The 27,511-nt window shown below is 38.4% G+C and overlaps 1 protein-coding gene across 2 annotated transcripts in view; it reads left to right on the top strand.

Moving 5' to 3' along the window:
* The window catches only part of SGCZ (sarcoglycan zeta), a 393,503-nt gene that overhangs the window by 158,317 nt on the left and 207,675 nt on the right, over window positions 1-27,511 (top strand). For both annotated transcript variants that reach the window (XM_054028998.1, XM_054028999.1), the window contains exon 2: window positions 27,377-27,478. In XM_054028998.1, coding sequence (XP_053884973.1) covers window positions 27,377-27,478 — 102 coding nt within the window. The remainder of the gene's footprint in view (window positions 1-27,376; window positions 27,479-27,511) is intronic.

Here is a 27,511-nt window from a genome sequence, read left to right as displayed (position 1 = left end):
TTTTCATTTTGTACAGACATACAGATTTGTGTGAAATTAGATCCATATGTTAATATCAAATTGCCATTTTTGTTTAGTGAGCACATTGATTAAAGCTGTATATTGTCTAACACTAATTCTGACATAAGTGTCACTGAATTAAAAAGCTAATTTCTAGAATAGTTCAAATGCTACTACTGCATGCATAGGTAATTACAAATTAAAACCTTCCACCAGACAAACTAGATGCTACACTGTATGTACAAAAGCATGCAAATGGAAAAGCATTACATTAGGATTTCACATATATTTATATCAACCCTCACATTATGAGCACTCAGTCATCTGCTATTGATGCATAACCTTCAGTGAGAGACTAATCTGGTCAGCAAATTTCCATAAAAAATATTGAAAACTATTATCACTTGTGAGATACTTTAACAATTAAGAATGTGATGTGAAAACATTTAATTTTACTGTATTGCAAAATATTGATTTTTCCCACATGCTAAACAGTTTAATCATTTCTTTAAAATACAAAAACAAAATTGCACATAAAAATTTTTTTTTTTCATACGTAGTTGTTTTATAGCTTTGACCAAAAACCACAACCTTAAGAGTGTGGAAATCAGCTTAAAGAGGAAAAACTATAGTCATAGTCATGTTGCAGCATTTCTGGAACTGTGCAAAAAATGATATTTGCATTTTGGGTACCCTCTTGCCTACACACTTCTAGCACCGCTTTCCAGCTCCACGTCATCCCTCCTCTAAATGTACATAAAATAAGTTTTCAAATGAGAAATGATGTGGGTGTTTATAAGATGGATACATTAAACTCCAAAAAGATTGCCCTTTTGGGGGGAACTGCTGTACACCCATACATGTATAGGTATGGATGACTGAGAGAAGATCTGCCACAGGGGAAAATGGTGGCCAGGTCTACATGAAAAGTAGCATTCTTGGCCAAGAATGCTTATCAAGACTTCCAAAAACAGGGCATGGTCCAGCAAGACCTCCAATGGTAATAGAACATGGGAAAATTCCTCTGCCAAGAGGAGAGAGATTGATTTTGGTTGTTTACCTGTCCATACAGCATCAAGTGTGTTTTATATAGACTGATCATAAGAAAGGTAACCTGACTCTTGGATAGTAGAAAAGCTGACAATCTGCATCGTCTGGGTCAGAGCTGGGCGACATTGGCATATTGATGGCCGCAAACATAGCCTCCACTTCTTGCTGAGGTGGAGTAATTATGCCAACGGGAGAGTGCTCTCCCATTGGCATAGCGCATCTTCACCATATGTGCTATAGTGGCACAGCTGTGCCGATATAGCGCTGTACTATAGATTTGTTCAGTGTTTTGCTAGGAGGTAGCAAAACAGCACAAGTCGTACTTATTTTAACCAGATACCAATCTGGCATTTAATGGCAGCCTGCCTTTTTAGATATCTGTATCTTCAATAAGTTTTAATAGCAGATCTTCCAAATATTAATAGTTTTATTTTCTCTGTGCTTTGTGATATTGTTTTGAGAATCTTTGGGAAGATTGCATAAACTCCGATGTTCTGAGGGACTAATAATAATTGAACATTTTACATTCTCATTACAGAAATACAAAAGATAAAGAGTTTAGATGAAGTAACATATTTAAAAGTGAGCATGGTAGTCAAATTGTCCTATCTTTTGGAGAAATATCTTTTCTGCTTGACACACCATTTATTTGAATGTCTGGGCAGCTAGCCAAAATGTTGTAATATCACTGGTAGCATTTTTGTTACAAACGTTGGATCTAATTTACAAGGAATTACATTTATTATGTGGATGAGTTGTTGGATGCCCTCTCTGCGTGTAATTTTCAGGGCCTTTTTCAAAGTGACAAGTTAGAGGAATAGCTTAAAATAAATTTAGGCTTTTATCTATATAAATATATTTCTTGTATCTAACTTTTTCAGTAATAAAATAGCATTCTACAGTTTAAATGTAGAAACTCTTATTTTAATATATACTTTTCCATTTATCTTACAAAGTAATGGTAAAGTTACTAAATGTACAATTACCCCTTGACAATCTTTTTGTACTCTTTTAACACAATCAATATCACAATAGTATATTAGTCATTTATTATTTGGCCATTCAAACGGGGGGAAAAAAAGCAGCACAATACAGGTGAAAAGTTACTTATTTAAATGTCCTGCAATGAAAAAGATCACAGCAATGCAGAGCATCATTCTCCACCTCTGATGTATCAATTTTTTTCCTTTTTGAAGCAGCTGTAAGTGGTCGTTATGCACTTTGTTTTACAACCATAGGTAACAAGCACAAGACATACAGTTAGAACAGACGGATGTTGGTTCCAGATGGCTTACAGAAAGTTTTTTTTCCCCCTTCTGCCCTCAACTAACTTTCACTTTTACTGTCTAGCTACCGTATCTGCCTTAAATCCTGGTTTTGCTAAATGCACTTTAATTTAAATGTATCACTGGAAAGAGAGAGCATCTGTAGTGAGACTTGTTTAATCCGCTTTTGAAATCTTGTGCTATCAACACAATAATTTGTTCCTGTGCTATCATACACATTGCAAGTGATTATTCTGAAAATTTGCTTGCCTCCTACAGTGTCTGACAATAGAGCAGGGTGACTATATACTTGTCATTTCCACTGGAGCTCAAATATATTTGACCCACTGCATACATGTGTAGCCCCCTGTCTTGATCACTGGCCCAGTATGAGGTTGTTCAAGATAGGGAAAGCCCACCTTGCAACATTTTTACATAACTTTGGGAAACTGGGCCTGAGGCTCCTTTGTGTGCTCTATGTTGTGTATCAGTGTGTGTTCACCTCAGACCAGAACCACTCAGACAAACCACCAGGAATAAGGCTTTATTCTGTAAAGAACATAGAACAGGGTTACAGTCCAGTAGCCTCCTCTCTGCTAGCCTGCTACGTGCTCCCAGCTCACTCAGTGCTGAGACCTCCTGCTGGGAGAGCAGAGGGTACATTGTACAACACAAGCCCCCTTACAAACATGTTCTAACTCCCACAATAACTGAACCCCAAAACAAACAAGCCCATGTCCTCCTTTGTATCAGTTAAACTCCTCTCAGGATGCTCATTAAGCCCTTTTTGGTTCTACCTGTAAAGAATATAGAACGGGATTACAGTCCAGCAGCCTCCTCTCTGCTTGCCCACTGTGTGCTCCCAGCTCAGTCAGTGCTGACACCACCTGCCGGGGGGGCAGTGGGCACATCATGGCAGGAACCAGGACATTTTCCCAACTGGCTGCAGTTTGTAATCCACAACTTGTAGTTCCCAGGGCTGCTGTTGAACAGGGCCAGCTCCAGGGTTTTGGCCGCCCCAAGCAGCCAAACAAAACAACAACAACAAAAAAGCCGCAATCGCGATCTGCGGCGGCAATTCGGTGGGAGGTCCTTCGCTCCGAGCAGGAGTGAGGGACCGTCCACCGAATTGCCGCCAAACAGCTGGACGTGCCACCCCTCTCCGAAGTGGCCGCCCCAAGCACCTGTTTGGTAAGCTGGTGTCTGGAGCCGGCCCTGCTGTTGAAGCACACTGGACCTTGGGCTACACATGCAACTAGGTCCTCATCCAGTGCTCAATGGAAAGACTCCCGTTGACTTGAAAGGGCTTTGCCTCAGGCCTCTATTTATGATGTGTGTTTGGAGGGTATTTTGTTTTTGTTTTTCTTAAATACATGATAGGATAGCTTTGGAGCACCTTTCTCTTGTGTTTTTTTCCCCCCTCTCTCTCCCTTCCTGCATTAGTCTTGTTGATTACTAATCCTCTGTTCCCAACACAATAAAATTAAAATCCATCCAAGACCCAACTGGCTTGCCAAAGCAGATCTTTCACAGTAATTGATGACTAGCAGGACATGGTAGCACCATCTGGTGTCAACAGAGCATCTTTTTCGTAATCACTAATGGTAGTCAGACAGACACTTGTAATGTGGAATGTATATAGTGATGACAAATTTTGTGGCAATTTCACAGTACTTGCAAATGAAAAAAAAATTATAAGTATTTAATACACAAACACACACACAAATTGCCAGCTGTTAAGAATCTCTTGTTTCTGCTGAAAATATTTGTTTTTTTTTTCTTCAAAATATGTCTAAGACTTGAAAAATATTCATGAAAGCAGGAATTTTAGATGAGAAGTTAGAGTGAAATGGATTTTTATTCTAACTTTTTATATTTATTTTTGAATAAAATTGTTCAGTACAGAATACTCAGCTCGAGTTTCAATAGGTGCCATCTTAAATATAAAATAAATCCTTAGGTCTATTTTAAAATATATTTTGATGGAGAAAACTTAACTTGAAAGCACATGTTGCAGATAACAAAACTGGACTAGCATAGTGTAAACATGTTTTATTAAGGATTATTTTACTGCCCTGAAGTTCTCTGCATCCTTATTTTTTTTAATGTTGTATTGAATTCTGGTTATAAATACTTTTCAAAGTGCTAAAATGAAATTCTAATCAGGGTGGGGGTACAGATAATGGATTTAATGTGTATGTGAAAGTTGGGGTGGGGAAGGAGAGGATGTTCGGGGGGGGGGGGGCGTTCTGGAGATTTTTGTCAGGAGGGGTGCAGAGAAAAAGGATTGCCTGGCTTTTTAACCCTCACTTTTCATCAGCCAAGCAACCTCATTATCTTCTTCTCTATCACTCTGTCCATTCTCAAAGTATAAAACAGGACATGTTCTGGTAAATGGGGGGTTGAGAGTGTGAGAATCCTATTTACCTATCTGTGTCCCCTGTACTGTCTTCCCCTTGTATCAATCCTTGTAGTGTTTTCTATCCTGTATCTGCTAGCCCAGCAAGCACATGCCCCCCCCCAAAAAAAAACCCCTCCTCTGAGTCTTACCTTATTGCTTGATTATTGCTTTTCTCTTTGTCTCTCTACTCTGTTCCTCCTGGGTGTCTGGCCTTATGTTCTATTTATATCATCTTCCTTTTTCTCCTCATGACAAGCAGTACTGGCTTTTCAGAGGGGTCTTATAATCTCAGTTCCCTCACCCCTTGTTTTTTCCCTTGCAGAATAAGTGTAAACAAAAGCTTGGCTCCAGAGGAATCATTTTAAGGGGGAAAATGTTGCACCCACTTATAAGGACCTCATCTAAGGAAGCAGTTTGATACTAAAGAATATGGCTGCTGCTCTGGGGTGATAACTTCATAGTGAAAGGAGAGCTAATTTCAATAATATGTGTTTTGTCTTACCACTTTTGAGTTGTTGATGGTATTTGCAGTTTTGGTATGCTGGCTAGCTGAAAACAAATTGCAGGTCTCTCCCCCAAAAAGATACTCCTCTCCCCCCTTTTAAAGTGTCTGTTTTGGATCCTGGCTCTGCCACATTCACTCATGGATCTGCTCACTTCTTCTCTCTACCATCTTCCCCTTTTTCTATTCTTGCTCTCAATCCCTAGTTCCTTTCCACATACTCTCTGTAATGTCGAGAAGATATACATTAATGCAGTTAAGATGCTTATTTTCAAATTATACCTTCAATATTTTTCTCTCCAACACTCCTCTCCATCCAGATCTCTCTCCATCATTGTCTACTCTCACCCATTCTTACCCTCTTGTTCCTTATGCCCCTTCTTTTTTTCTTTTCTTTCCTTTATACTCTTCCCTCTGTCCTTTAACTCACTCACTTGGTCTTCTGGGAATGTGTGCAAAGGGTTCAAGTGAATGAATGGATCACAGAGTGAACCTGCAAATGTGGTATTTCTAGTATACTTAATCCAGCTGCAGATTCTCATACAGATATCCTCCATGCTCTTTACTTTGTGTACTGCAACAATAAATGAGGCTCATTCTAAGCACTCTAATATAATCCATTTTTATTGCTATACACTCAAATAATAGAGTCATTAAAGCTAGGAATAGAAACTTTGAACTCTTTCAATCCAATAAAAATGTTGTCATTGTTTCACTGCTGGTAGAATGACATAAATTGTATCATATTCATGACACTATTATAGCAAAACATCTGTGTGGTTTATAAGCCAACAAAGTATACATACATTTTGCTCATCAATAAAATGTACAATAAATGTTGAAGTTGACATAATAAATAAATATAATGATATATTTGTATTCAAGGACAGGCTTAGGACAAACTCCAATGCTCACTGCAGCAAAAGGAACAATGATGGAAAATGATTCTGTACAACTTGTCTATGTAACCTTTAAAAATCTTCCTTCATTGACAACATTCTCATTTGATCTTATCTGTTTCAAGACTGGGGAAAAGTCATATGGGAAAATATATCAAGTTTTGAGTTGTTATAAACTTTTATTTGCAAAGCTAGACTGCCAGCATTCTGTTTTTCTTTTTTGGTAAATTTATTTATGGTATTAGCATAAATAAATAAATAGTCCATAAGTAAGATAATACAGAGCTAAGTAATCCAAAGTAAAGCATTGTTAACTTGAAATACATTGTATTCATCTGTGAACAATAAGGATAAAGGATTTGAATCCTAACCTATTCACTTCCTCTTTGCCTAGCTTTGATTTTTTTTTTTTACTGTACCATGTAACTCTACTCATTTATTTTAAAGACTATCTTCACAAAGCTAGTCTAATTTGGTTTTATGTGAAGTCCTCTTCAGTGATGAGCGGGACTAGATTAATCTCTACAATTTGTGAGCAGATAGGCAGCCCTATACATGGAGGTTTTGGCCATTAGATCCATGTGAGCTCAGCTCCAATAACACTTGCTCCATCTACACACATTTGGACTCTGTGTGGGGTCCCCTTTATTGCCCAGGGGAGCTGTGAAGGACTTTCTTTGGGGCCAACCCATTGGCTACTCACTTCCACATAGCCATGCTGCAGAACTTAATTAGAAAAGTTTCATTCATTCAAGTCCAGAAGGGAGCACTGTGATAATCTAGTTTGATCTCTTCTATAAAGCAGGCCATAGAACTTCTCTGAAATAATTTGTTTGCACTAGAGCATACATTTTAGGGGGAAAACTCCAATCTTAATTTAAAAATTTCCAGTGAAGGAGAAGAGGGCCCTGCATGGGCCCTCTTTGCTTGGGTGAATTTCATTCCATTAGAGTTTTAAAAAATTATTTGGAAAATGAGGAACAAACAGGGAACCACTAATTAGAAATCTGGCTATGCAATATACATAACATTCAGTTAACAAAATTCCCCATTGTGTGTGTTCATATGATGCAGTGTGAAGGGGTAGAAAAGTTCACAATTGTATTCAAATCAAATATGAACTTGCAGAAAATACCATCTTCTGCATACTGTTACTAGTCCTCTTGTAAAATTTTCATAATACTTTATTCAAAACCAAGAGATTGGCCACTGTACACCAATACACAATACCATTATCCATCTACCAAAGGCACCCATGAACATTTATGTAGACTGGGGGAGGCATCACAGAAATATAAGTATAATTTACATCTTCAAAATGTTAATACACCATGTAGTATTTCTTTATGGAAAAAGAAATCACTATGGTGTCTCAGATATGGTTGTACAGTAAATATTGTTAAATATTGACTTTTTAATTATGAGAATTGTACTCTTATTGTACAGCAGCTTGTGAAGAAGACACAACCCGAGCTCATCTGTACTGAACTGCAGTATCATTCCAGGATATAAACCCTGGTCATGACATCAGACTTGAACTCATTACATTACTTGAAGGTGTTATATTGAAAACATTTGATATGTGGTTTTAAGCTACAAAAGTTTTTTTCTCTCTCTCTGCAGCTCTCTTTGGCCTAAAGTCCAGGAAAGTATGTGATAAGTAATTTCACTGACTGACTTCAAAGGGCTTACGTAAACACTTAGTCAGGTACTAACGTACCTTCCTGAAGTGGGGCCCTGTCAGTAAAAGCGCCGCAGCGGGTGGTGCCTTTTTTTTTTTTTTTTTTTGATTCTCCCCCTGTTCCTTCCACCTGGCTACGCCACTGCCTATAAGTCACAAAGTTTGCTTCTCTTACAGCAAACGAGACTTTTTTTTCATTAGTAGATACGCTGTTTCCTTGATGATGAAGTACATTACATATACTTCAATAGAAAGCAATAAGTTTCAAGACAAACAAGATTAAGTGTGTGTTACGACAAATAATGTCACAATGGAAAATTATTATTTTAAATAATCATTTAAAAGTTAGGGGAAAAATGTTACATCAAACTTGACAAATGCAGAATTTTACTTCCCACAGGATAATCAATTTAATATGTATTTATGTTAATTGATAATCCTTAATATTCCACTATAACCAATGTAAGTCCTTCAGGTAACCACCTAAATATATTAAAAGGTCAATTCCATTAATATTATTTAGGAAGTTGTAATGTTTTTTATCAATGCTTCTAATCAACTAAATTATTTTTTCTTCGACCACGTTTCCCCCCCCCGCCCTAAATTTTGGAAATCCCTGCAGACTTGATATTGTCAACCTTACCTACAGTAAGTAATACCCAATTATACCAATAGTCTAAGGAAAAACAATGGGACTAGTCATTGAGTGACTTACTACCCAGTGTGAGTAAGGGTAGCTGAATTGGGTCCTGTGTGACTCAGTCTTTTATGTGCACATAATTAAGATATGTTTTAATTTCAAAGTGTGAGTTCAGTTCTTAAGAATGGTTCCAGTGGGGTAGTTCAGTCTCCATGCCTGTTCAGTCCTTGGTTCTCAGTAAAAGTGAATAATTTAATTCTTCTGTCTTTCAGTCCACTCCTTAATTTGAGGGATATAAAACATAAGGCAAAGTATGACTGAAATATATATTAGCGAGTTAGTTGAAAAATGGCTATTGAAACTGTTTTTTTTATTGGAAATTGGGTTTTCAATTAAATGATTTTTTATAAGTGTCTGTTTTCTGCAGAAAATTTGTTTTTTGTCCTAAAACAAATGACTGAAAACAGGAATATTTCAATTTGAAATGGTGTCCCGTGAGAGTTATAGTTTGGTTCCCTTGTGTCTCTATTCTCTTCTATGGGCTGGGTTGTCAGGCCAAACTACATCTCCCATGATACACCATGGCCAAGGACTTCCATGATACACTACTTCCCCGTTCTAAGAGGTATTTTTGTAGAAAAAGTGAAATGTTCCCTCGCAAAGAAAATTTATTTTTCAACCAGCTTTAGTGTGGTGTTTAGACTCCACCTCTATAAATATAGACCTGAAAATGGAAAACTGATATAAACTTATGTAAGCTGATCACTAGAGTTCAAAGACACAAACAGATGGGTTCCAGTTTTGCACCATGAAATTGAAGAGAATCTGAAGATCCCCACAGATGGACAAAAACTCTCTCGCACTTTTTGTGTAAAATTACTAAGTTAATTACAGGGTGTCCCCTGACCCAAACAATCATTTCATTACTGTTCTTCAGAATGATTAGGCCAGATGTCAGCCTAGCTGTGTGATAATGATGGGCAATGGGGAGTAAAACAGAAATTGTTTTGTAGACCCTTCCAGAAATACTAAAGATGGCTCTGCATCTATTCTAAGAAGACTTTAATTATGTTACTTTCATACACATATAGCGTGTGCCCCTAAAGTTGATTTGATTACTTTTTTATTATGTAATTTATTACCAGAATAATTCCACTGGAAATACAACTAGTAATATCAATAGCTAATGGTAAAAATGTGAAATCATTTTGAATGTTGTTTACTGTACTAATGTGTTAGGCAACAGAAATCAATTTTGGTATTTATTTTTGTTAGTCTCTAGATGTTTTGTTTTATTCTTTTTTAAAAAAATACATCAAGTGACAGCTTAGCTAAAATAAACAGTAAGACTAAAAGAGTGCAATTACATTTTCAGCAGAATTGAATAACTTTTTAAAAACTGTTTTCATGCTGATGTGGCTGAACTTTTCCTAGTTTCTGTATCTTCCAGAAGTGATAATAGTTTATGGAATCTGGAAAAAAATAAAAAATAAAAGAGATTCTCAGTTGATGCCTATCAAACTAGTGCCAGTGAAGCAATGCTGATGTATACCAATTAAGGATCTGACCATTTACTAAAAAGAGGTTTTACACTACTCAATAACAGTGACAGATGCAGCATAAGTATCTCAATATAACAGAATAAGGCAAATGCACTTCATGATGGGGGGAAAACCCTGCATTGTATAAATAAATCCTGTTAGCGATTTCATACAATGTCATCTAGTCCATTCCCCTGCACTCATGGCAGGACTGGGTACTGTCTAATCCATCCCTGACAGGTGTTTGTCTAGTCTGCTCTTAAAAATCTCCAATAATGGAGATTTCACAATCTCCCTAGGCAATTTATTCCAGTGCTTAGCCACCCTAATAGTTAGGAAGTTTTTCCCAATGTCCAACCTAAACCTCCCTCGCTGCAATTTAAGCCCATTGCTTCTTGTCCTATCTTCAGTGGTTAAGAGTAACAATTATTCGCCCTCCTCCTTGTAACAATCTTTTATGTACATGAAAACTGTTATCGTGTCCCCTCTCAGTCATCTCTTTTTCCAGACTAAACAAAAGCAGTTTTTTCAATCTTCCCTCATAGGTCATGTTTTCTAGACCTTTAATCATTTTTGTTGCTCTTCTCTGGACTTTCTCCAACTTTTCCACATTTTTCCTGAAATGTGGTGCCAAGAACTGGACACAATACTTCAGTTGAGGCCTAATCAGCATGGAGTAGAGCAGAAGAATTACTTCTCGTGTTTTGTTTATAACACTCCTGCTAATACATCCCAGAATGATGTTCACTTTCTCTTGTAAAGTGTTACACTGTTGACTCATATTTAGCTTGTGGTCCACTATGACCCCAAGACCCCTTTTCACAGTACTCCTTCCTAGGCAGGAAGGATCTTGTTTTGTGCCTTGGCCTTTCTAAGTTTGTCCCTTCAGACTTGTGTTATTTGTTTGTTTATCCTTTGTAATTTGACCTAGTTTCCACTTTTTGTACAATTCTTTTTTGAGTTTTAGATCACTGACGATTTCCTGGTTAAGCCAAGGTGGTCTCTTGCCATACTTCCTAGCTTTCCTACACAGTGGGATTGTTTGGACTTGCTTCCAATGGGATCTTACCTCCCAACTCACTGAGTTTGCTAGAGTCTGGCTTCTTGAAATCCATTGTCTTTATTTTGCTGTTCTCCCTCCTACCATTCCTTAGAATCATGAACTCTATCATTTCATGATCACTTTCACCCAAGCTGCCTTTTACTTTCAAATTCTCAACCGTTCCTCCCTATTTGTAAAAAATAAAATCTAGAACTGCCTGTCCCCTAATATTTTTTTCACCTTCTGAAATAAAAATATTGTCTCCAATTCGTTCCAAGAACTTGTTGGATAATCTGTGCCCTGCTATGTTATTTTTCCCAACAGATTTCTGAGTCGTTGAAGTCCCCCATAACCACCAAGTCCTGTGCTTTGGATGATTTTGTTAATTGTTTAAAAAAGTCTCATCCACCTCTTCTTCCTGGTGAGGTGGTCTATAGTAGACTCTTGACATGACATCACCCCTGTTTTTTATCCCTTTTAAACTTACCCAGAGATTTTCAACAAGTCTGTCTCCTATTTCCATCTCAACCTCAGTCAAGTGTATATATTGTTAATATATAAGGCTACACTTCCTCACTTTTTTCCTTGCCTATCCTTCCTGAGCAAGCAGTACCCTTCTATCCAATATTCCAGTCATGCGTATTATCCCACCAAGTCTCTGTGATGCCAGCTATGTCATAGTTGTGTTTATTTACTAGCATTTTGAGTTCTTCCTGCTTATCCCCATACTTCTTGCATTAGTATACAGACATCTAAAATACTGATTTGATTTGTACTGTATTGTTTAGAAAAATACATGCTGAGGAGTCAGAGTAGTATTCAGGATGTGGTGTATGTAAACATGATGCCATTAATTCTGATAGGGAAAATACCCACAAAAGGAGGGTCTAAACTGGGCATAGTCTAACTCAGTGGCTCTCAACCTTTCCAGACTTCTGTGTCCCTTTCAGGAGTCTGATTTGTCTTGTGTACCCCCAAGTTTCATCTCACTTAAAACTACTTGCTTACAAAATCAGACATACAAATACAAAAATCTCACAGCACATTATTTATTGAAAAATTACTTACTTTCTCATTTTACCATATAATTATAAAATAAATCAATTGGAATATAAATATTATATTTACATTTCAGTGTATAGTATATAGAGCAGTATAAACAAGTAATTGTCTGTGTGAAATTTTAGTTTGTACTGAATTCGCTAGTGCTTTTTATGTAGCCTGTTGTAAAACTAGCCAAATATCTAGACAAGTTGATGTAACCCAGAAGATCTCTGTTTACCCCTAGGGGTAAAAGTACCTGTGGTCTAACTCCTATTAAATTCAGTGGGGTTCTCTTTATTTTCACTGACTTCAGTGAATGCTGGACTGGACCCCTGTTACACGGGCTACATAATTAAGTAAATGAACACTTCAGAATAGGTCCAAGTAGATTCTTACACTGGATTAGGCTGTGACTAAATGACTTTCCCTGGTTAATAGGTGACACATACCTGCACTAGAGGGAAAGAATTATCCATTAAAGATGAACAAATGTTATCGTTGGCCTCACCTTGTTCCAGGGGTTAGTAATCTACTATTGACAGTAGCTGGAAGGAGATTAACATTCATCCACATACACTCACAAGTGCATTTGAGGAGTAGTGACAAAGCTCCACCCACTCCCTGCCCAGGGGAGTAGTGCATGTGCAGCACATGCTTGCTCCTCTGGGTGGATCCAAGGTCCAGGAAGATTGCACAGGGTTAAGTATGGAAGAGGGTGGATTTTGTGACAGATATTACAATGGCATGCAATAACTTTGGGGACCAGATTGTACTAAGTTTATGTATCACTGTGGGCCAGGGATTATATGCAACTCCAGAGGGTGGATTATTGCAGCTTCTTCAGGAACTGTCTGTGTGGGGGAGAGGGGGGTGGTGATGAGAGGGGGTGATTAAGATGACTCAATTAGATTGTAAAAGCCTCCAGAAAGGTATTGCCCCCTGGGGAAGCTTGCATGTACTGGGTCAGACTGGGTTTCCAGAGGCCAACAGGCAAATCAAGTACTTTTTTTGGCTATAAAAAGGCTGGGTTTAAACTGACTCAGGACCTTCCTTCTGACCCAGCAAACAGACAAGACCTTCTGTCCAAAGAGGGCCTCAACCCTTGTGGAAAGACTGTGGCCTGCTAAAATGTGCAGTAACATGTAAATACTGGCAATACGCTATTCATAGCCCGTGGAGAGAAAGCAAAGCACAGGAACTAGCCTTTTGGTAGACTGGTTTGCTGGGATATCAGTGTTAGGAAGGGATCTATGCAATATTAACCCTACCCTGGTCAGAAGGGAATCAGCAAGGGTCCCTTCCTAGAGACTGATTATAGCTGGAGACCTGATTCCTGACTGGGCACTCCTGGAATGGACTATGGGGCGGCCGTGTGGGAGGAGAGGGAACATGCCTCTGGGGCACGTGTCACTGGCCACTGTCGGAAGACCGGGTACTTTGGTCTGACCCAGTATGGCCGTTCTACTGTACATGTACAGTTACCCTGTACCGGGTACTTTGGTCTGACCCAGTATGGCCGCTCTACTGTACATGTACAGTTACCCTGCTTTTGCAACAGTATGTCTACACAATCGAGGTCATGATCTGGCTTATTATGGCTATGATTTGCTCTATTTCCCCCACTTAATTGAAATATAAAACTTTGTTTTTAGTGTTTGGGGAGTGCTGGTACTCAGCTTCTGCTAGAAAAAAAGTTGAGTTTTGTTGTTTTTAGCATTGTCTAGACCAGTGGTGGGCAACCTGCAGCCCACAGGTTGCCCACCACTGGTCTAGATGGATGTACAAAACTTTCAAAAAACATCTCATATTCCAGTACAAAGGTTTTTATTAATCTTGCCTATCTCTTAGGTACTCTGAAATATATATTTCCTTTGTCTTGCAAAGCAGCAAATGCAAAATGCAATGATAAAAGGCAGAGAGAGAGGCCTATCAGCCTGAAAGAATAAACAGCCAGTTTTTGTTTCTATAACTAGGCCTCCTCTGGAAAAAGACCACACAACATGAAAGTATAGTTACAATAATTCAAGCTTGCTCAGATAATAGACTGTTATAGAAAATCTTAAAATAGGTAACAGCTGAATAAATAATGAATTTTAAGATCCGTGGCCAAACTTTTCAAACGGGGGGGGGGGGGGGCACATTCATAATTAGATACCTGTATAAAATGCTTTGACTATAAGAGCACCCACAGCTCCCACTAGTTGCAGTGTGAATTGTAGATGCTCAGCAGCTTTGAAAATTGTCATGATTTTTTTTATCTGCCTAAAATTTTAGGCATCCACATTTGGACAGTGGATATTTTCTCTTTGGTTGACTTTTATGTATTTTACTTGCTATTTTATTATATATATTAATTAAACAGTTTTTCTTGAATGTTCTTTTAAACAGCATTAAAGCCACTAGACAATATGTTTCTTATACATTATCATGGTTTAAAACCATATTGTCTTATAAAATGAAATTCAGCTATCCCATACAAAGTGTATAGTTTGATCTGGACTAAATTTTGTGATTACAGTCATTTAAATTCCATGATTCTTATTTAAAAGTTTAATCATATTGGTTGGTCTGCCTCTACTTCTAAGGCAATGCAGCTATGCATAACTGTACTATGGGCTTAGAAGCAATGTCTCCATCTAGCTTTATACAAATAGTAAATATTCCATCAAATTGTATATTTGTAATCAAATTTTGATTATTTCCACATTAAAAACATAATTCTTATTCTTATGGATTATCCTTTAAAATAAAAGAAACATTCTATGACTGGTACTAAATGCATAAACCAAGTGTTTCTGGTACAATAATTCATAGTTAAATGTTAATTATGGTAGTAATTAGATAATTAGTTTTCATACTTGACACCCCATTAATATGAATGGGCAAACTTCACACCTCACTTAGAGGTATTGTTTGTATTTTAGGCTACAGATTCAACAAAACTGCTATAATTTACCTAACTATTTTTATTGTCAAGGCTACTTTTCTTCAGCAGCTAGACAATGAACCCTGAACTTTGTCTTTTTTAAAAAAATCTACATTCTGAAGGATACAATCTATAGTCAGCAAATGTTGTCACAATTTTTTCTCCAACTCCATTCTGGATCCCCTCTAATCTGACTTCACTCCACTACAAGCTCTCACCAAAGTTTCTAATTAACGCTTCCAGGCTAAAATTTATAGCTTGCTCTCCATCTATCTTCTCCTGAACATTCCTTCATTATCTTACAGTGAGTCCTCCTTCCCTCACCTGTTCCCTGGAGGGATCCAACTTTCCCTTGTGTTTCTGTGGATGATCTGTTTCACATTTACATAGCTTCAAGAACTGTTTGCAGTTGTTGACTCTCAAATCTAACTTTCCACTTTTTTGCCCATCAGTCCAATACTGTATTTTATATCTCTCTCTCATCTTCCTTTTGGATATCTTTCTGTCATAGAATATCAGGGTTGGAAGGGACCTCAGGAGGTCATCTAATCCAACCCCCTGCTCAAAGCAGAACCAATCCCCAGACACATTTTTGCCCCCAATCCCTAAATGGCCCCCTCAAGGATTGAACTCACAACCCTAGGTTTAGCAGGCTAATGCTCAAACCACTCAGCTATCCCTCTAAGCTAAATCTTAAGCGTCTTTGGCCAACACTGTTAATCGTTCTTTTTTTTTTTTTCCTCCTTTCAAACCATCTCTGCTCACCTCACTGTCTGTCACTGTTGACAGCATCATCCTCCCCACCATGCAGGCCTGTAGGTGATTACCCTTTCCTCTTTTCTTTGCACATTCATGCTATACCCAAATGTTGCCACTTTTTCCTCTCTAACATTTCTAAAATCCAAACTTTGCTTTCTGACCACACTACAAAAACTTTCCTCCCAGTGCTCATCGTTTCATATCTTTACTACTGCAGTCTACTCTTTTTGCTCTGACCCACCCTGATACCCTCATCCCCCACCTCCAGACCACAGACAGTACAGCTTCTAATATCATTTTACTTTGTCCTTAACTTCAACCCTGTCAACCCCCTCTTTGTATTTCTCCATTGGCTTGTCTCTCACCTTATCAAATTCAATGTTCTTATCCCCACCTTCAATGAAATGCACAACTCTGCCCCTCCCTATTTATCTGCTTATGTGTGTCAATAGTTTACCCAACATTCTAGCCCTAACCACCTCTTTTTCCCACTCCTTTCAGTAGTCTTTCTATTTCTTTCAACATCACCCCTTCTGCACAAAACACACTCTGAGGTAGTTCATAAGTTTACTGTTTTCACCTTAAAATTCCTCTGAATATCTGCTTCTGTCAAAATACTTGTAATAAATTGCTGACTAATACCTAGTTGTTAAATAGAAGGCCAATGGATATGGCTAGTACCTTTCTAAGGTATTCTGCTCTCCCCCTCTTGCCCCCCCCCTTGTATGTTGCTTGTTTTCTTAGACTGCAAGCTCTTTGAGGTAGAAACTGCCTTGTTATATACTTGGAAAGCAACCAGGGCTGCCCAGAGGATTCAGGGGGCCTGGGGCAAAGCAATTTGGGGGGCCCCTTCCATAAAAAAATTGCAATACCATAGAATACTATATTCTCGTGGGGGTCACTGCGGGGCTCAGGGCAAATTGTCCCACTTGCCCCCCCTCTGAGCAGCCCTGAAAGCAACTACTATAATAGCTTATAGAGACCCCCTAAATCCTTGCAATTCATGGATTTCCTTGTTCACTGATTCCCTATTGTCCCTACTCAAAGATGCCAAATAACTGATGTTTGTATTTTATTTTTATGATAAAAATTAAAACCATCATATAAAACCTGAGTTACGAGATTTACTAACTTTTTTTCCATGCAAGTCAAATGTTGGACCAATTAACTTTGTATAGTCTGTTTTAAAAGGAACTAAATGACTGGTGTATCTGTATTACCATTGATCTTCTGCGCTTTTGTTTATCAGATATCTAGACAGAATCCATGGTAGGTTCGCTTGGTCATTTCCTTAATGTTTTTAAAACCATTTTCCATCCATTGTACATAAAGTAAAATACAGGATCAATTAAGGCAGACGGCTAGGTTTTACTGTCTCCTTTTAACTCCATTAGCAGTGCTTAAGCTTCCCTACATTTAGCAAAGCATTTTTAAATAACCTTCTGACTTGGAAAGCACGAGTCATAGCTCACTCATGTTGTTTGCTTTGTGTAATGGTGTGAATAAAATGGCTTATCTAACAAAAGTAAAGAATATTAACCTGGAATTATAAAAGTTTTTGTTGCTTGAAGGATTGCCAATACAGTGACAAAAAATGAATTACATCAGTATTTACCCTTAGAAAGACCTTTTCGCTTGTTTTTACCCTTTAAGATTCATTTTAGATATTTAATCATATACACTAAACCCATTTAACAATTCCTTTAAGAGCATCTGTGCTCACTTACTTACAGCTCCAGACTTTAAAAATTCCTGAATGTAGGTATTAAAAGCTTGATTGACTCCATGAACAGATTATTCACTTTGTTGCATTTTCAAGAGCAGAAACATTTGTCATAATAGAGAAAAAGTCTTCAAAGCGTCTCAATCCCATTTCATAGGCTCCAGTAAATTAGACTTCCTTTCCTTCCCAACAACTTTCAATAAAATTGTAACTTAGGACTTTATTCACCTTGACATAGTCATTCAAATGCAGCAAAATTATTGCAAGATCATCTCGGTGGCAGCATATAATAAAGGTTTTGTTTCCCTATTTCTGAGATTTAATATTCTTTCTTTTTTGAATTTCCGGTGTAGAACTGAGATGTGGTGTAGAAAAATCACTAAGCCAACAACATCAGAATATTACTGACAGTGGTGTTAGCAGTAAGAAAAAACAAGTCTAGTTAGGCACTGGGTGTTGAAGTGCCAGAGGGAGCTGGGGTCAACATCAGAGAATGGAAAAAGGAGGCCTCTGATAGGTTTTTTTTGTTTTGTTTTGTTTTGTTTTTTAAGATGGTACAGACAGAAGAGGAAAACTATAATATTTTTAAAGATCATCTTACATTTTTTATGCAGTGCTGTTATATCCATGTTGGTCCCGGGATATGAGACAAAGTGGGTGAGGTAAATCTTTTACTGGACCAACTTCTGTTGGTGAAAGAGACATTATTTCAACCTACACAGAACTCTTCTTCAGGTCTGGAAAAGGTAATCAGTTTGTCACAGCTAAATACAATCTGTTCCACTTTGTATTTAGCTGTGATACTCTGATTACCTTTCCTAGACCTGAAGAAAAGCTCTGTGTAGCTCAAAAGTTTGTCTCTTTCACCAACCGACATTGGTCCAGTAAAAGATATTAACTTACCCTTCTTTTGTTTCTATGTGTTGAATTTAACTGTCCCACAGAACAAAAGATTATCGGACTGAGGCTTCATGCTCCCAATACAGTGAAGAGTGTGAATGGAGAGAAGTAATTCTGCCAAGCAAGAAAAATTGGTAATCAATTTCCATGCCTGCCAAACATGCTGATTTGTTTGACTCTCACTACTGTGTTGCTATGTTGTTTGATAAAACCCACCTAGTGGAATTTGAGAGCATGAAAGTGGGATACCGGGAGTATAAATCAACCAATATTGCTGCAGTCAGTGATTTAGTATTTCTTTTGAATTTTGAATCAAATCTTGATTCAATATATTGTGTTGGTCTTTGAGGTGGTGCAGATAGAAATGGCACCTAATCTAAAATTCTGAAGACAAGTACTAGAAAATTATGTCCTTGGGAAGTGAGTTGTATTCCTCCTTTTCCTTGGGTGGCATTACGACTTGTTTTTGACTAATGGCTAAGCTGTCTGTGTATAAATGTAGCCTTGGATATATTTCAAAATCTAATGTCAAGCCCCTTAAATCCTTGACCACTTCAGAGTTTAATCTACACAAACCTCTTTTTTTTTTTAATTTTATTTTCTTCAAGAGTCAGCTCTGAAAGACCAAATTTTTAATCCAACAGGTCACTTACTTTGTACAGAAGTACATCTAAGGTGGATATGATTTTTTTACACCAGTTAACATAAAAATAATAGCTTCATATTATGCTAGTAAATTAGATTAATGAAAGGCTTCGTGTCATTTCTCTGACAAGGTAAATAATAAAATATCAGGAGGACTCCTGTAAATAAAGTGATGCAGCAGACCATACATCTTACTGATTAACTCTAAAGTTGACTAGTTGTATAATGTGTTTTAGTGCCTTTTAAAATGTTTTACGTTGCACGAAGGGGATTTACTCTAGTGGTCTCTCAAAGTTATTTATTTGCATTTTTCAGACTGATTCCTATTACTTTCCATATAATGAATAATTTTGCTAGATAGTACCAACTAACCATCTTTATGACTGTAATAATAAACACCATGGCTTACGTGAAGCTTCCCTGACACCAAGGTGGGTGGAGATTGAAAACTATACATCCCTATCACTTCAACTAAAGGAGTATTTATTCCAGCTCCTAGCAGTACCGGGCAAATGACATATGAGTTGCTCTGACTGTACCCAGTATAGGGCAATGGTATTCATACATATACAACCTAATTTTATTTTTAAATGGACGTTGAGTCACCAGCTTCTTTCCCTGTCTCATGGCTAGCTGGCTGCTTTGTGCCCTTTCTGCGCTCCAGAGTGAAGTGTTCTAATCCACCCTCCCAAATCTTATCTTTGAGAACAGTAATATAAATTGGCTGAGTCCTAATCTTTTCTCTACAGCTTCCACAAAATATTTTCATTAGAGTGGATATTTCATATTGGCTTTCACTTTACCCTCATTCCCCCCTCCTCTTCCCCGCCCCCACACCCTCCACTCAGCTCACACTCTGTTCAGAAGTAGTGGGAACCAAAATCTTCATTTTATCTTCCTGGTGCTGCTCTTGCCACATATTTCAATCTGAGACCAAGTGCATCTGTTTTTCTTAACGGTGTGATATAGACTGAGGGGGCAGGACTGCCCAGGGTCAGGTTGATAACCTCACCAGAGAGCCTGGCTGCTGCCAGAATTTACCAGGGTTGAGGCAGCCCATAGAGGTAGACCCCGGCCAACACCAAAAGATTGTCTCAAAGCTTAGCTTCTGATGCAAGCTGCCTCAAGTGCAAACAAACAGACAGACAAACAAACAAACAAACAAAACAGAACTCTGAGCTGATCATTTAGTCCGGAACTAGATTTTATTTTAAATGAAAAGTCTCCAGTTTACAAACAAGGGGGCTGATTATACAAATCCTTTCTGCTAGAAGCAGTAATCCCCTTGAAATCAACAATTGTCTGATCAACTGCTTGCACTGTTGAACTAGTATGATTTCCATAAATCATAAAAGGTGTAATAATGGATCTCATATTGACTTCCAAAACTGAAGCAATGATTTGAAATCACACTGTATATTCTTACTGTATATGAAATATTATATTTCAAATGTCAAGAGAAAAGATTAATTTTATCTGAAGATTTATTTTATCTTGCATCTGAAGAAGTGAGGTTCTTACCCACGAAAGCTTATGCTCCCAATACTTCTGTTAGTCTCAAAGGTGCCACAGGACCCTCTGTTGCTCTTGATTAATTTTATGTGACCTTACACCTTTTTATTGGGCTCACTCTCCTCAAGGTACCAACAACCATTGAAATGGCTGCAGTTTTTTAATTTAAGGTTTGATAAAATGAAAATAACATACCATGGAGTATGAATGGGAACAAAATGACCCAAGAGTTCACATTCAACAGTAACATTGGAAATAAACTATCTTTATATGCTATGCAGTAGACAGGCCTCTGATCCCAGACCAAAGTTTTCACAGGTAAAATCAAACAGTAAATATGTAATAATTACTTATTTTTCATTTCTCCTCTCCCCCCAGCATATTGCCTGAGAGTTTTTCAAGTATTTAAAATGAGAAATTACAACAACACTATCCTCCTTTCTCAATTCTAGTCCAGGGCATGCATTAGGCATAGCACTCAAGCATTGGCCTCTTCCCTCACATACTTCTATAGGTCATCTAGATTCTTATGCATACAGCAGGGCTACAGGGACTGAGAAGGATTTTCCTGAAATTGCTACTCCCAGACACCAGTATATGGCACTGGGCACTGGCACTGAGGGCAGGCAGACTGTGTGACTGCTGAAGGTGGACAGGCTTTCCCCGGTTAACCCCAAGTCTTCTGCCCTTTCCTCAAACAAGCCCTTATACTCTAATCCCACAGTCTTCTCCTGACTTCCTTCAATACTATGGTCCCCCCTGGCTTCTCCAGGCTCCCAGGACCACTGGGTTCCCCCAACACCCATGCTGGCCCTGGATCCACCTTCTTTCTCCCTCTGATTCTGCCAACTGCAAGAGAGAGGCTTCTGCCTGCACCCACTTCCCACTGCTTATGAGCAGCCTGAGGGGAAAATAAGTGGTTATCTCTCATTTGTGTGAGAGATCACATATGGACAAAATTTAGCAGCTATTCCAGCCTATAGGAGAAAAAGAGTGAGAGAAAACAATCTTACTGGAGGAATCCCAGGTCCATCTTACACACAGGAATATAAGGTCTGTGTTTAATTCTTATCTCTTTGGATACTGATTTCTATAGTCTAGGTCTAGCATTTGTGTATATTCTGCCTCACACATTCAGGAGCCCTCCTCAGGTCTGGTTTCCTGTAGCACATAGAGAAAGCATTTAATTACAGAATCTTGAAGTAGATCTATTTAACAACACAGTTAGTGAATTTAAAAATAAGGTAGAGAAAGGCCTTAACTGTCTACAAGTAATAAAATTGAATTTGTCAAGTACCACAGCTTGGCAAGAAAATAGGAATCACATTCAATTCAATCTAAGATGATTCATTACATACATTAGACTCCAGACAAGGCATCTGGAGGTTTCAAGGAGATGATGCATGCCTTGTAGTGGTGCCAAAGCATACCGTTGGTGTGCACTAAGTACCAAACAATAAAGGGTCATGTTTGGAATAATACTTTACTCAAGTCTTAATATGACATAGTGATGCTAATGTTATGAACCTTTGGGTTCAATCAAGAAATGTACTAGCAGTACTATGCCTGGTGTGCAGTTGGTAAAACTCACATTTGCTATATTAAGATAATGTGTTACATTAGGATAAAATTGAATCAGACAAGCAGGTAATATTATTGACTAATAGTTGAATGATAGCCTGGAAAGTTTAAAATAATATGGCCAATTATTTAGAGAGGGAGAGAAGATGAATAGCTCAAGCAAAATAACTTATGGCCCTTATTGCACATGGGTGCAAATAAATTTGAGATATCCATTCTTTTCTTGAATTTCCTTTATTCATTCTATACTGAATCTCATTTTTTCCCATGTCTTTGTGGCCCTTTTGTCCTCTATGCATATTAGAATAATTGATTCTTTCCCCCTCCTATAGCAATTGTAGTTTAAAACAAATTCTTGAACTTTTAATGTTCAAAGAGGCCTTAAGTGCTTTAGCCCTCATGGACTAAGAACACACCTAAGTCAAGGGCAAACTGCTAAAATGTTTGAGCATCACTGTAGTATAGTAAAACAAAACTCCTTATTTCTTTAAAAGCAAAAACAAAGCAGATGTAAAAAGTAACATGAAGCACTATCAAGGTATGAAATGAAGCATACAACACTTCATATTTCTATAGTCTTTAATACTGAGGCCTTATAATCTTGAACTTTAGAGCATGCGACTTCAGATGTGCAATGGATGTTGAACCCCACAATACCATTTTGTACAACTTTTTAGTGTAGGACCTTGCTTTAATGTTCATTTCTCCATTTAACATTTTGCTAGGTTTCTTTGGGTGGGGAGCACAGTTCATAGCCTGAGTTTGTAGATGTGTGATATTCTTCAATATATAAATGGGTACAGAAGGCAACATGCAATGCTAAAATTTATTCTGACATTCAGTAGAAGCATGGGCATAGGGTGGAAGTTGGTACAAGATAAAAGTCTTGAGCAATGAAATACTGGGGGAAAAAAAAAATATTTTGTTCAGCATCACTTAGTGCAAGCCAGACTCTGCGTATAAAGATTAGGAATGCTGGCCACGAACGAGAGATAATAGAGAATATCTGATATAGTCTAGATGCTGTCATTCTCATAGGGCTTGTCTCCACTTACTGAAGGATCAACACGCTGTGCCGATTGGTCTCCTGTCAACTCCGAGAAGCATAAGGTAAGTCGATGGGAGAGTTTCTCCCGTCGACCCAGTGCGGTGTAGACACCACAGTAAGTCAACCTAAGGTATGTCGACTCCAGCTACATTATTCACATAGCTGGAGTTGCATAACTTAATCCTGTGGTGTAGACCTGCCCTTAGTAAATTTTGTTTGTGGATGTTAACTGAATTCTTATCCCTGAAATATTTGTGTTATGAATTCAATTGAGGCATTTGGTTTGTATGTCTGTTAAAGGGACAACCTAAATCTGAAATTTAGTCAACTAGAGTTAAATTAGTTTCAGGTACAACACCTATGGGTTGAGTCCTCCTGCTCTTGTATGTGGGATTTGCACTTTTTCTTATGTATTAAAATGTTTAGTGTGATCTGAAGATATTTTTTCCAGTTTGGCAAACTGAAAAGTCAGTTATTTGCTCAGCTCTGATTGTGGTAACTATTATAAGGGCCATGGTATTGGGGTAGGAACTGGGATGTGGGGGGTGGGCTGAGCTCAGATTGAGCACTTCCCAAATCACAGCCCACATTTTGCACCTATGGAAAGGGAAGATTTGAGGAGTGTTGGGGGCCAAATCACAGGGGATATGGGGGAAAGTAATTAAAGTCTCCATCTTTCCACTGATGGCCAGGAAGCAAATAAAGAGAATCAGATTGGATAGATAGCTTTTCACAACTGGTATAATAAAATTATGACCTTTTGTTAAACTAGAACCAACCGTATGGTATTTTTAATTTCCTCATTAGTGGCCTTGTGGTCAATGTTTCTTTTTTTGGTGGAATCATACCAGAAGTCTGGTGGGTCACTTACCTTTTAATTTCAAGTGCTAAAACTATTAAATAACAATGGAATTACCTAAATTAACAGGCAGTCCTCTGGCTGACTGCCTCTATATGACTCTTATTTGATAATCTTCTAGATTTCTAAATCCCAGATAAGATTTACATGGTTTACATTCTCTGGAGAAAAAAAAAAAACACTTGAATAGCAAGCTGGGAGAGAAAGGGGAGAATTAGTGTTCTTTGGAATCCTTGTAGAAACTAAGATTTGTAGTTTGTTTCTGGAAAATCCAAAGGCCTCAAAAGCTCACAGCCACAGCTGAGGATAACACAGCTCAGATCAGGAGGCAAGAAAGGTCACCTCAGCACTCCCCTGTTCCCGGGGCAGCTCTGCACCACACCAATCCTTCAGGATAGTCTAAAGCAACCTGAGTGCTACTTGATCTTGTACAAGGGATTGTGAACAGCTCAAACAGGCCTATATATAGCTGTGGAACAGCAGGGCATAGGGTTACCTTAGATGTGGATTCTACACCAGCCATAAAGAGATTATGACACTCTACATCCCAGGGGAGAACCCTGTAACCCTCATATTCATCATTTGTATACAGTTGTGATATTGCATAAAAAGCATGCCTTGTAATGTATCATAGGAAAGGTTATGATCTGCTGAAACCCACTGTTTAATCTAAATATGTATATCATTAATGCATATGAAGTTATAAGAATTGTGTTGTGTGATTGTCACTAAAATATGCTGTGGGTATGGTAAACGCCCAGATACTAGCTCCCCAAAGACAATAACTAGAGGAATAACCAATGCTCAGGCGGGTGTCGAATAACCATCAACAGCTATTGTCCAGCAAGGGTGCTACAATTCAGTGACTCACTTGCACAAGGCTATAGCCAGGGCAAGTGCTCAACCTTGCCTGGTGACCTAGCAATGTCCGCCAGACATGCCTGGACTTATGTTCTCCAAGCACATGGACTAAGTGTCCACAGGACACAGTGGACCCATGCTTCATCCTTTCTCTCCTCCCCCACCTATGCTGAAGGCAACGAGAACACTGGAGCTGAAGAGACTGGTCCCTGAGCAAAGAGGAAAAAGCTTGCATATGAAAAACTGTAATCAACCTGCAATATCCAGTGGGGTGAGAAAAACTGCTTAATTTAGATGTTGCCCAGTCTAACGGGGCTGAGAGTTTAGACTGTGTGCTTATTTTATTTTATTTTATTTTATTTTGGTAACCACTCTGACTCTTTACCTATCACAGATTTTAAGTGATTATATCTTTTAAATCAATAAACTTATTCTAGAGTTTATCCTTACCAGTGAGTTTGACTGAAGTGCTTGGTAAATCTGCTCAGGTTACAAAGGCTGGTGTATATCCACTTTCCATTAATGAAGGGGATTAATAAATTAATCATCAATTAATAAACTTGCATTGCTCAAGAAAGGGTTCTGAGCAGCTCAAGATGGTATATTCCTAGGGTACAAGCAGGGCCGGCTCCAGGGTTTTGGCCACCCCAAGCAGCCAAACAAACAAACAAAAAAAGCCGTGATCGCGATCTGTGGCGGCAATTCGACGGGAGGTCCTTCGTTCCGAGCAGAAGTGAGGGACCGTCTGCCGAATTGTGGCCGAACAGCTGGACGTGTCGCCCCTCTCCGAAGTGGCCGCCCCAAGCACCTGCTTGGTAAGCTGGTGCCTGGAGCCGGCCCTGGGTACAAGCCTGGGAGCTATGGGTATTTGGCTGGTGTCTTTATCTGTGTGTGATTCATGAGTGACTCTGGGAGCATTCATGCAAAATGCAAAGTAAGGGTTCATATTCAAGTGGAATCTGGGTATTAAGTAAGTCTTGGGCTTGAGGAGAAAAACCCTCAGGTCCGTCTACAGAAGCTGCTGTGTAGCATGCCTGCAGCCATTGCAATCTGGTATATGGGAAGTGGTTGATGTGCTCGTGTGGGATTTTAGCCTAGTTGGATTGCTGTTGCATGTTGCCTCACTGGTTATGCCCCAACATTCTACATAATCATTCTGTGTCCTCCTGTGGAGAGCCCTGCAGAGTATTTCCCCATGGACAGTGGGGTGCCGAGCCTGAGGCACCTTTCTTACTGTGTCATGTCGTCAGCAGCTGGGGACACTTGTGCCATGCATATTTTTTTGTTTCTGTGGTCCTAGTAGGTCCTCATAAGTGGACACAGGATCTGGGCTTTGTTATATAATTACATATTTATGACAATATTTTTTTCTTTTATTCAAATAGTTATCGTGTGTCTATTTGAAAATGTGTGCTAAAAAGCCTGATGAAAAACATGCAGAGTACACTGATTTAGCAGCCATCTTTTGAAGCTTCCTGTCTCCACATTAGAGACTAATTATTACTTTCAGCCCAGTTCTGTTCCCAATGAAACCACTGGGAATTTTGCCATAACTAAGCAGGAGTAGGCTCTTTCAATTGTATTATCATGAACAAAATTGTATTTAAACAACAACTTTTTTTTATTCTTTTGCCATTCTTTGATTGTACTCCAATTTAGTTTCAAAGAAAATAAAAGGGAAAATAAAGCACTCATGCTCAGAACTTTCAGGCCAATGTTTATCCCAGCTAATATTTCACAACCCTAGTTCCTGAGCTATGTTTTAGTGACTGCTGCTTTTGCACAAACCACTGTACAGTGGCGATGCTGCTCCGTAGCTGCTTATCCATCCTCTGGGCCTGGAGTAGCCTCCCTGCCCCACTGAAGAGATGCTAGTGAGGCATGGATAATGCATTCTTATAAAATTAGAGCTGGTGAAGCTGTCCTCAATTTTCCAGTGAGTGGTAGCATGTTGCATGGGCTCCCCAGATCCTGACCTGGGCTTTGCTCAGTGGAATCGTATTAGTTTTGCTACAGAATTACAAAGAAGAAAGCAGGATTTGCCATCAACACAGGTGTAAAATGCCTCTTTTCATATCAGATAGAATGTTAAATATAGGTCCTTTGTAACCATCTTTATTTTTACTCAAAACTGCTATGTGTCTGGAATTTCCAGGAGGCTTCAAAAACCTTCATTCTCCTGCTCACTGCGGACCCAGCAAAGACTTTGACTAGTAATTTTAAAAGTAATGTTTATCTTCAAGCTAGTGAACCTACTGGATGACTATTTGTTAATTTTAAAAAAATATTTTTGAAGCTTTTGAAAAGTTGAATAAATTTTTAATCCACAAGTGTATGAAAAGTTTGATCTCTCAGATCAGTTTCAGAGAGTCCCTTTCACCTTACTTCCCTCTTCCATATTCTTTGCAATCACTGCTTCTAGAGTTTGGGCTGAATGGTTTTTATTTCTTCACAGTGGTCACTTACAAAAGTGAAATATTTTTGTTGTTGTTTGTAGGATGGAATGGGGAATCTGAGAGTCACCAAAAAAGGAATTCGACTTGAAGGCATATCTGAATTTCTACTTCCATTGTATGTGAAAGAAATACATTCCCGAAAGGTAGGAGCTTGACATCTTTTGAGTTTATTTACA

Source organism: Malaclemys terrapin, chromosome 5 (assembly GCF_027887155.1).
Source record: "Malaclemys terrapin pileata isolate rMalTer1 chromosome 5, rMalTer1.hap1, whole genome shotgun sequence".
NCBI lineage: Eukaryota > Metazoa > Chordata > Testudines > Emydidae > Malaclemys > Malaclemys terrapin.
Note: the sequence above shows the minus strand (reverse complement) of the source record. Positions and strands in the feature narration are given on the sequence as shown.